At 55.2% G+C, this 11,634-nt stretch overlaps 1 protein-coding gene across 2 annotated transcripts in view; it reads left to right on the forward strand.

Annotated features, from left to right (window-relative positions):
* The window catches only part of Cep72 (centrosomal protein 72), a 29,987-nt gene extending 21,920 nt beyond the window's left edge, over window positions 1-8,067 (forward strand). For both annotated transcript variants that reach the window (XM_026382540.2, XM_026382539.2), the window contains exons 8-12: window positions 477-615; window positions 1,569-1,765; window positions 2,999-3,125; window positions 5,457-5,568; window positions 7,449-8,067. In XM_026382540.2, the coding sequence (XP_026238325.2) occupies window positions 477-615; window positions 1,569-1,765; window positions 2,999-3,125; window positions 5,457-5,568; window positions 7,449-7,614 (741 nt within the window). In that variant the 3' untranslated portion in view covers window positions 7,615-8,067. The remainder of the gene's footprint in view (window positions 1-476; window positions 616-1,568; window positions 1,766-2,998; window positions 3,126-5,456; window positions 5,569-7,448) is intronic.
* Window positions 8,068-11,634: the final 3,567 nt, after the last annotated feature.

Below are 11,634 nucleotides of genomic sequence, written 5' to 3' on the forward strand. Positions count from 1 at the left end.
CTGGTGACCACCTCCCACAGAGCCATCTGCCCGTGGCCAGGGATTTAGGTTGGTTGTCCCTTAAGCACATCCCACCCCCCACTGACTCTGGGTCTGTTAAGGTCAGCCTCCTGCTAGCCCACAGAGCTCCACAGGTCAGTGTTTTATCTGCCAAGGTTTCCTCTCTCTCTGCTTGTGTTCCCCCATCCTCTCAGCGGCCACTGCTGCCAGCCGAGCTGGCACATCCCTAAATGTGTTTGAAGTTTCAGACTTTCTGTGTCTAGTTTCTCTTACTGTCCAGTACTGTTTCAGTGGGTTCCCTTCATTACCCACCGCACTGAGGAGATGTCTTCCTGCTTTTTAAGTCTGGTGCCAAGGAGCTGCTGGGTAGTGCCACCTTGCTGTAACCCGCCATCTTCTCTCCTTAGACCTGGTTCTTGCTGTGACCTGCCGGCCATGGCTGAACAGCCAGTTTCATGATCTTGTCTCCTTCACAGCCGTCTCCCAGACCACACTCAGTAGCTCCCCCTGGGAAAAGGGCTGTGCTGGAGTGGGCGCTCCTGGAAGCGCTCCTGGACCTGGTGGACAGGCACTGGAGTGGCTGCAAGTCCCTGCACAGCAACCAGGGCTTCCTTGGTGAGTCTAGGTGGGTGCTGGCCTTCAGTCCAGGCAGCAGCTCCTGGCAGGTGCTGCTGACCCGCCACTTGGATCCTCCGCATCCACACCCTATGGAGCTCTGGAGAGTCTGCCAGGTGGCCCCTGTACCAGAGAGTGGACCTCCTCCTGTGAGTGGAAGGCAGTCCCTTACTGTGGCTGTGCTCCAATTTCCCTGTCTTCAAGCAGGGGTTTGGAGGCTGAGAAAAGGGCTTCTGCCTTCTCCAGATCCTCTTGTGTGCTTGCTTGGGCACAGGCCAGATTTGCAGAGCATCTGGCAGAAATGACCTGGGGCCCAGCAGGAAGCCCCTATTAGAGAGGGTTTGGGTCTGTTTGTGTCTGTGAACTGGTGACCAGTCAGTGCAGGAGCGTTCAGGGGCTCCCACGATGCAGCCTGGTGCCTGCAGCCCAGACAGCTGCCTTCTCTTGCAGCATGGGCATCCTGTTAGTGTCCTGTTAGCGAGGCTTGCTAGCTGGCAGATCCTGGGCACTCTGAGCTGCCTCCACTGCAGGCTCTGACCCCTCTTCTCAGTGTCCTGTCATGGCCTTTAGCTCCTCCTGTGTCAGGGTGCCCTGAGCCCATGCCTCCACACCTCTTCCTTGTGGCAGTGGGGTGCGTCCATGGTACCCAGGCTGCTGCCCCTGTGGAGCTGCCAGGCTCTTTGCAGGATGAGCTTCCCCGGCACTCACCACGCTGCTCCAGATGTGGCTGCCAGCATATGCAGCCTCTGCTGGCGAGTCACCTTTTTTCTAGAATACAAGCTGTTGAGAATGAACATGGCTGCATGTAGAGAATCCAAGCAAAGTGACCCTGAAGCCTACCGTCCCTCTGTGCCTCACCATTCTCCAGGCACAGGATCACGTGCTGGGCATGTTCTGTTTGTGCTCCACGCTGTAGCTGTGAACACTGTAATAGAATTCCCTTTTCACTCCAGCTCAGGCAAGGCACATTTTGTCATCTGTTCAAGAGTTTGCAGAAGCTCAGGACAGTTCAGAACTTGGGAATGAAGAAATTAGCTACCTGGCCCTTGAAAATAAATCCTTGCAAAACCGCCTGGCTGAGCACCAGCAGCAATATACCACAACGCTGAACGAGGTGACGTCGGAGCTCAGCAACACACGCAGAGAGATGGTAAGTGGTGCCCTGTGCCGTTTCCTTTGTTCCTGGGACAGGGAGATGGAGCTTGTTCACAGCCCCAGCTGCAGTCCCTTGTCTCCCGTCCTACTCCTCCAGGGCCACAAAGTCCTTCCTTTCCTAGTGATTGCTTCTCTCTCAGGGGCTCAGACCCCATGGAAACGGTGAATTGGCAATGGCAGGCTCTCTGGCTGTCCCTGTTCTGCCTACCAGCTGCTGTCTCTTCTTAGAGGGTCTGGTGGGATATGGGGATGAGGGGTCAAATCCAGGCTCCGAGGGGAGTCTTCTGTCCCTGATGACTGAGATACCAGTTACTGGGTGATTCTGTGGCCTGTCCTGCCACCCCAGCCAGGAAGTAGATGGCCCAGGGTGAGTGTCAGGAACCCTTCACCACCAGGTGGCGCCTAAGAGCAGCTAGAGCCACAAGCTTGGCCCTTGAGCGACACACAGACAGGGCTGAGCTCACCCTGTGTGGGTCCCGCTGTGTTTGAGAGTACTGGGGTGTTTGCCTGTCTCAAGGTGGAGGGTGCAGGCTGCAGAGCTTCCAGCCAGGCCACAGGGCAACCACTGACCCTCTGAGTGAGCTCTATGGCGTGCATCACCCCTGGTGAGCCCCTGGGTTTAGCATGCAGCCTCTGCAGTGAGCCAAGCTGGCTCAGCTGCCCATCATCTGAAGGCCTGGTGAGTCAGGTCCTCTCCCAGGCTCCCTCACAGGTGTCCTCCATAGGCCCCTTCAGGCTTTTGGAGTCCTTGCAACATGGGCAGTGCTTAGGGAAGTCCCCTGCTAATGTGGGCCCAGGGCCCACAGGGGGAGACAAACCTACAGTGTGCTTGCCTGGGGGCCGTGGGGCCATGGCAGCAGCTGCCTGACCTGTCCACTGCCTCAGTCGCCCCTTTGTAAAATGGTGGAAACCACAGAATTGCTGGGACAAAGATGTGGAACAACCTGGCAAATAATGTCTATTTTATGAGAGCTTACATGAGAAATCCCACACAAAGCTTCTCTTTTCGAGAAAAAAAGATTGAACCCAGTGCCTCACACATGCAAGGTAAGCACTCTGCCACTGAGCTACAGCCCCAGCCCCTTGAGAAAAAAAGAAAATAGCAAAACCACACAGTCAGCCCCTGGTGTCGCTGTGCAGATTGCTGTTCTTGCAGGGCCCCCAGGTGAGACAACACCCTGGGCGTTATGTGAGGAGTTTGACTTACCTGTCTCTTCTGCTCCCTTAGGATACCTTGAGACAACATTTGGACAAGTCTTTGGAGGAGAATAGTAGCTTGAAATCTCTCTTATCCAGCATGAAAAAAGAAGTAAAGAGTGCAGATGCTTCAGCTGCACTGAATTTGCAGATCTCTGGTGAGTTTGCAGGTCTTTTGCTGACACTACTTTTTGATTTGGTTCTCTAAATGTGCATGAGTAGACTTCATTCTGAGTCATTTCTGCCAGAATTTGGAAGCAGAAAGTGCTCTCTCTGACTGGAGTGGGAGCCCCTGCCCCAGTGGCCATGGTGTGGGTGGCCTTGACTGTGTTCCTTGGAGCGCATGGTAGCAGTGGGGGGCAAACCCCACACAGCACCTGGGGGCTCGACTGTGGGGGAAGCAGAGGTCCGTGGTGGGCATCTGATAGGGCGTTTGACTCCCTAAATCCAAACACAGCATGCAAACAAATCTATGCACTACCGCGAGGCTGAGCGATGTCAGAGACAATAACAAAGCCAGAGCAGAAAGCTGCTCGTGGTTTTCTTGACTTATTCTCAACCTTCTCTGATGAGGAATTTGTCGGCCCTCCCCTGGGGTGTCTTGGGCTCTGGTTGCATTGCTGCCTTCAGAGCAGATCAGTGTTTTCTCCAGGTCCAGGTAGTTTTCCCTCCCTCTCTCCTCTTTCTGTGATTCTGCGTTGCCCTTTAGGAAAAGTACATCAGCTATTTCAAGTTCAGACATCTGGGTTGTAGGAAGAAGTGCTGGTGGTGGTGTCTGTTTCTATGGTAACCTGTCGGGGGTTTGCATCCCATGGACTTTCCTCTTCTCAGGAGAATTCTCCTTGGAGGTAGGAGGTGGCCATTCCTGGCTGGCACCTTCCTACCCGGCCCTCAGCTGTGACCTGTGCAGCCCGAGGCAGCGCAGAGGATGTCCCTCGGCTTAACTTTTTGGGCGAGGTGTCCGCTCGGACCTTTTGTTCCTTTATTTGGGTTGGGGTTTTACCTTGAATGATCAGAGTCCTTTCTTTTTTTTTCCTTTTGCAGATGTAAATTTTTCCTCCTTTTACTTCTGTTTCTAAGCGTTGGCCTGGTTGGCTTGCACTTGGTTTCTTTGGGTTTGGCCTTCATTTCCGTGTGACTCTGCTCTTGCTGATTCTGTTCTGAATTTCCTGACCTTTCCTGGCTCTGACTTGGGTTGTCTGTGATTTCTTACATTTCTCCTTTTGTGCTGGTCTTGAAATGGTGCCTGGTGGTTTGACCTGCCCTGTGGTCTGACTGTTGGTGTCTGTGGGGACACTCTTGCACTGGCCATGGGACTTGACGGCAGTACTTTTCTGTTGTTGGTTTCACATGAAATTTGTTCTCCTGGATCCCTGGAGGCAGGGCCAGGGCAGCTTTTCTGACTTCGTGGATAAATGTATGGCAGCCTCCTTGGAGGATTTTCAGGCCTGTTTGCTCCTCAGCCTTCTCTCTGGTGTTCCTGCTCACACTTGCCTTGGAGCAGCGAGTTCTTCTAGAAGGGACCACGCTGATCGGCCCTCCATACTGCCTGGGACCCCTGGTCTCTCCCTCATTAGGAAGGTGGTGCCTCCCCTGCATCTGCCATGGTTCCCTCATTGGCCCAGGACAGCAGGGACACTTGTGGACACTCCCACCTCAGTCAGTCAGATGCCCGACTGCTGACCTCTGCTTCCCTGACAGACAAGCCCCCAGCTCCTACACGGGGCTTGCCCCAATTTCTGGCATTTGAGATTTTAAAGACACCTTCGTTTCTTGTTCACTGGGTTCAGGTGTTTTCTCTAGTGACTTTGGTGTCTGGGGGATCCTGAAACCATGCTACCCCTGTCCTGTACTCAGGCCCTTGAGTAGAAATATGAGTGCACGGATTCTGGGTGGCGTATAAGATCTGGCACCTTATGGACACGTCCCTGTTGCCTTGGACTTGCTGGTGAGAAGAAAGTGCTGCCAGCATCCTCGCCGACCTCCGCCATTACTTCCTCTCTGGGTCTCTGGTTGTGCTTAGTGGTAGTGTGTGCATCTGCCTGTTCCCTGAGTTTGGACCTGTGGAGTCAAAAAACCCTGTCTTTGTTTCCCTCTTGAGTTGGAGACAGAGACAGAGCTGTGTGGGTGGAAGCTGCACTCATCTCTGTCACTGATGGCTGTGGAATTAGAGCCGTGGCCCGTGGTCCTCGCCAGCTTTCCAATGCCCCTTCCCCAGCCACAGACTCCCCTCAGGGCACAGCTTCCTTCCTGTGGGAGGGACGTCCACCAGCAGGCTGATCCAGCGAAAGGGACACTGCACGTCCTCTACGGGAGGACGTGGCTCTTCAGGGGTGTGTGCAGGGCTGACCCCCAGCTGCAAACCCACGGAGGGGAGCGAGAGGCAGAGCCTCAATGTCTGCCCACTGCCTGGAGGCCTAGAGCCAGTGTGCACTGGTGTTCCGGGTGTGAGTGCATCTCACTAAATACTGCTGCCCCTTCCTGGTCAGGACTCCAGGCGAGTATGAAGCGGCTTTCTGGTGAGGTGGTGGAGCTGAAGCAGCACTTGGAGCACTATGACAAGATCCAGGAGCTCACCCAGATGCTGCAGGAGAGCCACAGGTGCATGCCCAGGAGCCCTGGGGGGAGCTAAGGGAGGAAGCCCAGGTGCCTGCGCAGGAGCCCTGGGGGGAGCTGAGGGGGGAGCCCAGGGGCCTGCCCAGGAGTCCTGGGGGGAGCTGAGGGGGGAGCCCAGGTGCCTGCCCAGGAGTCCTTTGGGGGAGCTAAGGGAGGAAGCCCAGGTGCCTGCGCAGGAGCCCTGGGGGGAGCTGAGGGGGGAGCCCAGGGGCCTGCCCAGGAGCCCTGGGGGGAGCTGAGGGAGGAAGCCCAGGGGCCTGCCCAGGAGCCCTGGGGGGAGCTGAGGGGGGAGCCCGGGGGCCTGCCCAGGAGCCCTGGGGGGAGCTGAGGGGGGAGCCCAGGTGCCTGCCCAGGAGTCCTGGGGGGAGCTAAGGGAGGAAGCCCAGGTGCCTGCGCAGGAGCCCTGGGGGGAGCTGAGGGGGGAGCCCAGGGGCCTGCCCAGGAGCCCTGGGGGGAGCTGAGGGAGGAAGCCCAGGGGCCTGCCCAGGAGCCCTGGGGGGAGCTGAGGGGGGAGCCCGGGGGCCTGCCCAGGAGCCCTGGGGGGAGCTGAGGGGGGAGCCCAGGGGCCTGCCCAGGGGCCTGCCCAGGAGCCCTGGGGGGAGCTGAGGGGGGAGCCCAGGTGCCTGCCCAGGAGTCCTGGGGGGAGCTAAGGGAGGAAGCCCAGGGGCCTGCCCAGGAGCCCTGGGGGGAGCTGAGGGGGGAGCCCAGGGGCCTGCCCAGGAGTCCTGGGGGGAGCTGAGGGGGGAGCCCGGGGCCTGCCCAGGAGCCCTGGGGGGAGCTGAGGGGGGAGCCCGGGGGCCTGCCCAGGAGCCCTGGGGGGAGCTGAGGGGGGAGCCCGGGGGCCTGCCCAGGAGCCCTGGGGGGAGCTGAGGGGGGAGCCCGGGGGCCTGCCCAGGAGCCCTGGGGGGAGCTGAGGGGGGAGCCCGGGGGCCTGCCCAGGAGCCCTGGGGGGAGCTGAGGGGGGAGCCCGGGGGCCTGCCCAGGAGCCCTGGAGGGAGCTGAGGGGGGAGCCCAGGGGCCTGCCCAGGAGTCCTGGGGGGAGCTGAGGGGGGTCCATGTCTCGAGGTCCACAGCTCAGGGTCCATGCCTCAGAGACCATAGTTCAGAGTCCATGCCTCAGGGTCCAGAGCTCAGGGTCCATGTCTCGAGGTCCACAGCTCAGGGTCCATGTCTCGAGGTCCACAGCTCAGGGTCCATGCCTCATGGTCCACAGCTCAGTTGTGGGCAGGGCAGGTGCAGAGCATCTAAATGCAGAGGGATGGGCTTTGCCTCGGGCTCATGCTGGCTGTCCAGGGCCTACTCAGTGGATTGGTCAGTGGGGTACCCTCTTTGTGGTGAATGGCAGACGTCACCACAGCAGCTTGGAGGTGAAGAGCGGGTGAAGTGTGCAGCACTTCCTGAGCCCTCTCCCGGGAAGTGTGATAACGGGGTTCCATCACCCCGTCGCCTGTCAGAATCAACACGCTGAGTGGGGTTGGAGGAGTGGCAGTCTGGGTCCTTGGTAGAGTTAGGACGTTATTCTGCTGGCCATAAAGGGCTTCATGATCTTGTCAAAGACCCACACCTGGCACATGTCGAAGGAGCCATTCATCTGCCCGTTGGCTGAGCCAGGGGTGAAGTGGGCACAGCTCATTCTGATCAGGAAGGGTAGAACAGATGGACAGTGGCCAGTAGGAAGTGGGAGATGACCAGGCCATGATCAGGTGGTGGACCTGGGTACTGCTGGGAAGAGAGAGAACCTGACTCAGAAAAGGCCAAGGGATGGGCTGTGGGCCAGGCAGTGGCGGGAAGGACAGTGCTGCTGGGAGGGTGGCAGAGGCCCTGCGTTTGAGGAGCTTAGCAGGCCTCTCCCTGTTGTCCTGCAGCTCCCTGGTCAGCACCAACGAGCACCTGCTGCAAGAGTTGGGCCGCGTGCGGGCACAGCACAGGGCTGAGGTGGAACAGATGCACTGGAGCTTCCAGGAGCTCAAGAAGACCGCGGCCCTGTTCCCGCCCCACAGTGCCAGTCTTGGTGGCCGCCAGTCCTGCTGATGCTGCCCAGAGCCGTGATTCCTTTCACTGTCTGTCACAGCCTCATGGTTTGCACCTTTGTCTTTCTCTACCTTCATTTGCTGGTGAGATCTGTCTCTTCTGTCTGTAATTACCTTATGATTTTTGAAAGGTATTCAGGGTTTATAGTTCAGCTTTCTAAAACGTCCTAAAATGATAGGATGAATCCTAGGCCTTTGCATGTTAGGAGACAAAAACCATGTTTGCATCAAATATCCTAAGATGAAGTGAATGCAGTTTTTCTTCCTAACATAAGAGATATCTATGTATAATAATTAAAATGGTAGCCTTTTGTGTGACAAGCCTTCCTCATTGAACTCAATATTGTTCTGAAAAGTTAAGTTTTAAGTGGCTCTTTATAAATTACAAATGAGTTTCTCATGGAATTCTTTGGTGAAAACAGACTACATACCATGGAGAGGGAGTGGGAAATAATAAATTCTAAGACTTAATAAGAGTAATACTTGTAAGTTGTGAGAAATACTTAAAAATATTGTTTTATGATACTAACATGTCATAGTAAAAACATCTACTCAAGACCTGAATTTTGCTTGTATTTCTGAAAATTATTTCATATCAGGACATAAAAATAGGTTTTTAGTTTGGAGGCTTACTTCATATGTAATCCTTGCTTGGTAAAACAAAGTGACTTTTTAAAAACTATGTTTGCTTTAGCAAGAAAGAGCAGGCAGACGAAGGTGCTCTGGGTTGGCTGGGTGTGGCGTGGTGTGAGTGGGCAGAGGTGGGCGTGAGCCTCGGGGCCCTTCCTGACACCTGTCATGCCTGGGTCCATCAGCATCAGTGTCTGGACTTGCTGGAAAATGTCATGCCAGACTAGTTTTTGCATGGGGTGGGGTCCTGGAAGTCTCAGAGGATGTTAGCACTAGTCCATTTTAAGCCTGTAGAGAAGGACCACCATGCCAGCATGTTCCTCTTGTTGGGGTTCTTGGGGAACTCCACCTTTCCTGCCCCTGCCCTAGTCTCTAGCACGCTCACGTTAGACCATGAGGCTGCCACGTCCTCGAGCACCTTTGTCTTTTCCATCCTCTGCCTCAGTGCTTCCCTTAGGGCTGTTCTGCTGGTCGGCTGCAGGTGCTGAGCTCTTCTTCTTCATGCTTAATCCAGCTTAGGCCTGGGCAGTTCGTTTTTATCATCACGATTGTGTGTATTTTAGCTTTTAGATGCCATTTGTCCTTAAGGTTTTGTTTCCCACTGTGTTCCTGTTCCCTTAACTCCTTGACCATGCCCAGGACAGCTCACCAGGTAATGCAAACTGTTCACGAAGTGAACCACCAGCAGCCCGTAAGACCATCTCTAGAAGGCGTGCAGTGCACTTCCCGGGGTTTGATTGGCCTTTTTCTGGGTATACGGGTCATCTGGATTTCTTTTTCTGCAGTGACTGTTCAAGTCCTTTCCCTGTTTTCTGTTGGATAGTCTGTTTCCTGTTTATTTGCAAGACTTACTTATAGGCTGAGCTTCTCTGATTGGAAAATCCAGAGTGCTCCAAAATCTGAAAACTTTTCAGTATATCAGGGTCCAGATGTGCCTCCGTGATTAGTGTACACCTGGCATGTGTGAGGCCCTGGGTTCATCCCCAGCACTGCATGAAAAAAAGTTGAATTTTTGGATTAGGGATACTCAGCCAGTAACATCTAGGCAAATATTCCCAAGTCTGAAATACTGTGGTCCAGGCACTGTGGTTGAGGAACGCTTAGCCTGTATCCTGAGCTTGGTGCTTTGCGGGTTGTACTCATAATTGGCTGCTGCTTTTCATTTTTTAATAGCACTTCTTAAGAGGAATTTCAGACTTTGATATGGTCCCATTATCAGCCCAATTATCAGCATTTTGGATCTAATTGTAAAAAACCATTTTTCATAGTCATTGTGATATTGTGAAATACATATCCAGTCTCTGCCCAGCTTCCTGACATCCAGCTTCTAAAGCCCTTAGATCTCTCAAGGGTCTTTTGGGTGCTGATGTGTTGACTGCTGTCTGCCCCTCGGTAGCTTCAGAATGGGCAGGAAAGAGCAGAATAGGTCTGAGGGTTTCAGCCTCCCCCACAGCCCCAGGGAGGGAGGAGGACCCTCAGCCATATAGTCAGTCATGCCCGCCTAGCGAAGCTCCCACAGAAACCTGAAGAAACAGGGCCTAGGGACTTCTGCGGAGCCGAGCACGTGGAGGTTTCCAAGGGTGGCACAGAGAGTGCGTGGAGCCCTGCGCCCCTCTTCACCTCCGCCTTTGCAGGGTGCACCATGATAAGTCTGGAGCATTTTCCCCAGTCCTGCCAGCGGCTCAGGCGAATGGCCTGACCCTGAGACCAGGGGCCTTGCTGCGGTGCTGCAGGGGGTGTGTTCCTGAGCCTGTGGGCTGCGGAGTGCCTGCCTGTGGGGGGAGGAGGTGGCCGGCACCTTGGGGGCTGGAGTGGAGTCAGTGAGAAGTCCCTGTGCTGTTCCTGGGCCCCATCATGAGGTGCCCACAGCTCCCTCCCAAAGGAGTCTGCAGAGTGGACTTGGGTCCAGGGGTGCCTTTCACCTAGAGCGGACTTCTGCGCGGGCTGGGGTGGCTAAGGACCACTTCTGTCATTCTCAGCTGGGTCCAGGCACTTCCACCCCGGTGCTGAAGACCTCCGCGTCCGCCTTGCCCACCGGCCTCCACACCTTTCCCTTCCATCAGGAGGCCTGGCTATTTTTGACCTTTTGCATTTCACAGATTTACTGAGCCCTGATCTCCTCAGTGAGTGATATGATTAAGTTCTAGGACAGTACCTAACATACAGTAAGTGCTGGGTAACCGTGGCTTTGACAGCAATGATGACTTCCTGCTCCAGAGGTGACAGGGTCTTAGGATACCCTAAGGTATCTGTTCCTTTGGGATTTGCATAAGTACACTATCATGAGTCGGGCTGTGCGTTCCTTCTCTGTGTTCCAGAGTCTGTTCACAATCATAATCATTCCATCCATGACACTTGGTGGCGCTAGCCAGTGAAGTCATTTGGGCCTGGAATGTGGTGTGGGGGGACAACTTGGACTAGTGAGGCACTTTACTGAAGTGTTTTCACAGAGAATCCAGCCCCGTGACTAGCAGCAGTCTTTGAGAACTGGGGTGTGTCTTGTCAGAGCTGAGCAGAGAGAGGCTGTGGGCCGTTTGACAGCTGCCTTGTCCTCAGGGACCTTGGAAGCCACATCACAAGGACAGGGAGAACATTCTTGTTGAAAAGACCCCTCACTGACCCCAGGTGGGCCTGTGTGGGTGAGAACTCGATGCACCTGTCAGCCGCTGCGGGTTTCCAACGGGGCAGGCAGCTACCACCCAGTCGGGCGTGCAGGCTTTCTGCTGCTCCTTGGTGGCCTAGGAATTGGCCCTCATGCTCTTAATTTTCAGGCATAACATTTATATTTTCGATGGCATTTCAGTGGCTTCAGCCTTTGAAGTTGTGTCACGGTGGCAGATGTGGGGATAGCCCCTTGTTCAAGCAAGACCTTGCCACACAAGGTGAGGGGTGTGGGGAGGAGAGGTCCAGCTGCGGTGCCACGTCCCAGCAGCTGCCAAGCAGGCTGTGCCTTACCCTCTGCCTCCTCGCCTCTGGTGGAAGGTGTGCGGACTCTAGGCTGCGCCTGCTCCTCTCCTCAGCACCCTGCCGCCTCCCACCCCGGGCTCCCCAAGTATTTGCTGGACATGTTTAGTTTCACAGGAAGTCTTCGTATGGTCACTGAGATTTGAATTACTGGCCTGTTTATTCTCTTTGTTCTGCTCTCTTCACATCCCAGATATTGCTTGGGTGACTCTTTGTGCTTTAGAATTTCCTTTGTGTCTAATGGTGGCAAAACCTCTTTTGTTAACTAAAAATGCCTTTATCCTCTTTGGAAGCTGTTTTGTTGGGCTAGTGTTCCAGGTCGGTTTGGGTTTTGTGGCATCCTGCTGATGATGTCGTGCCCAGTTTGGAGGTAGCTGGGTGGTTGGTGGTGATAGACGGCTGGCTGTTCACCTGCCCTTGCGTGCTC

The sequence above is a fragment of the Urocitellus parryii genome, chromosome 1, assembly GCF_045843805.1.
Source record: "Urocitellus parryii isolate mUroPar1 chromosome 1, mUroPar1.hap1, whole genome shotgun sequence".
Lineage (NCBI taxonomy): Eukaryota > Metazoa > Chordata > Mammalia > Rodentia > Sciuridae > Urocitellus > Urocitellus parryii.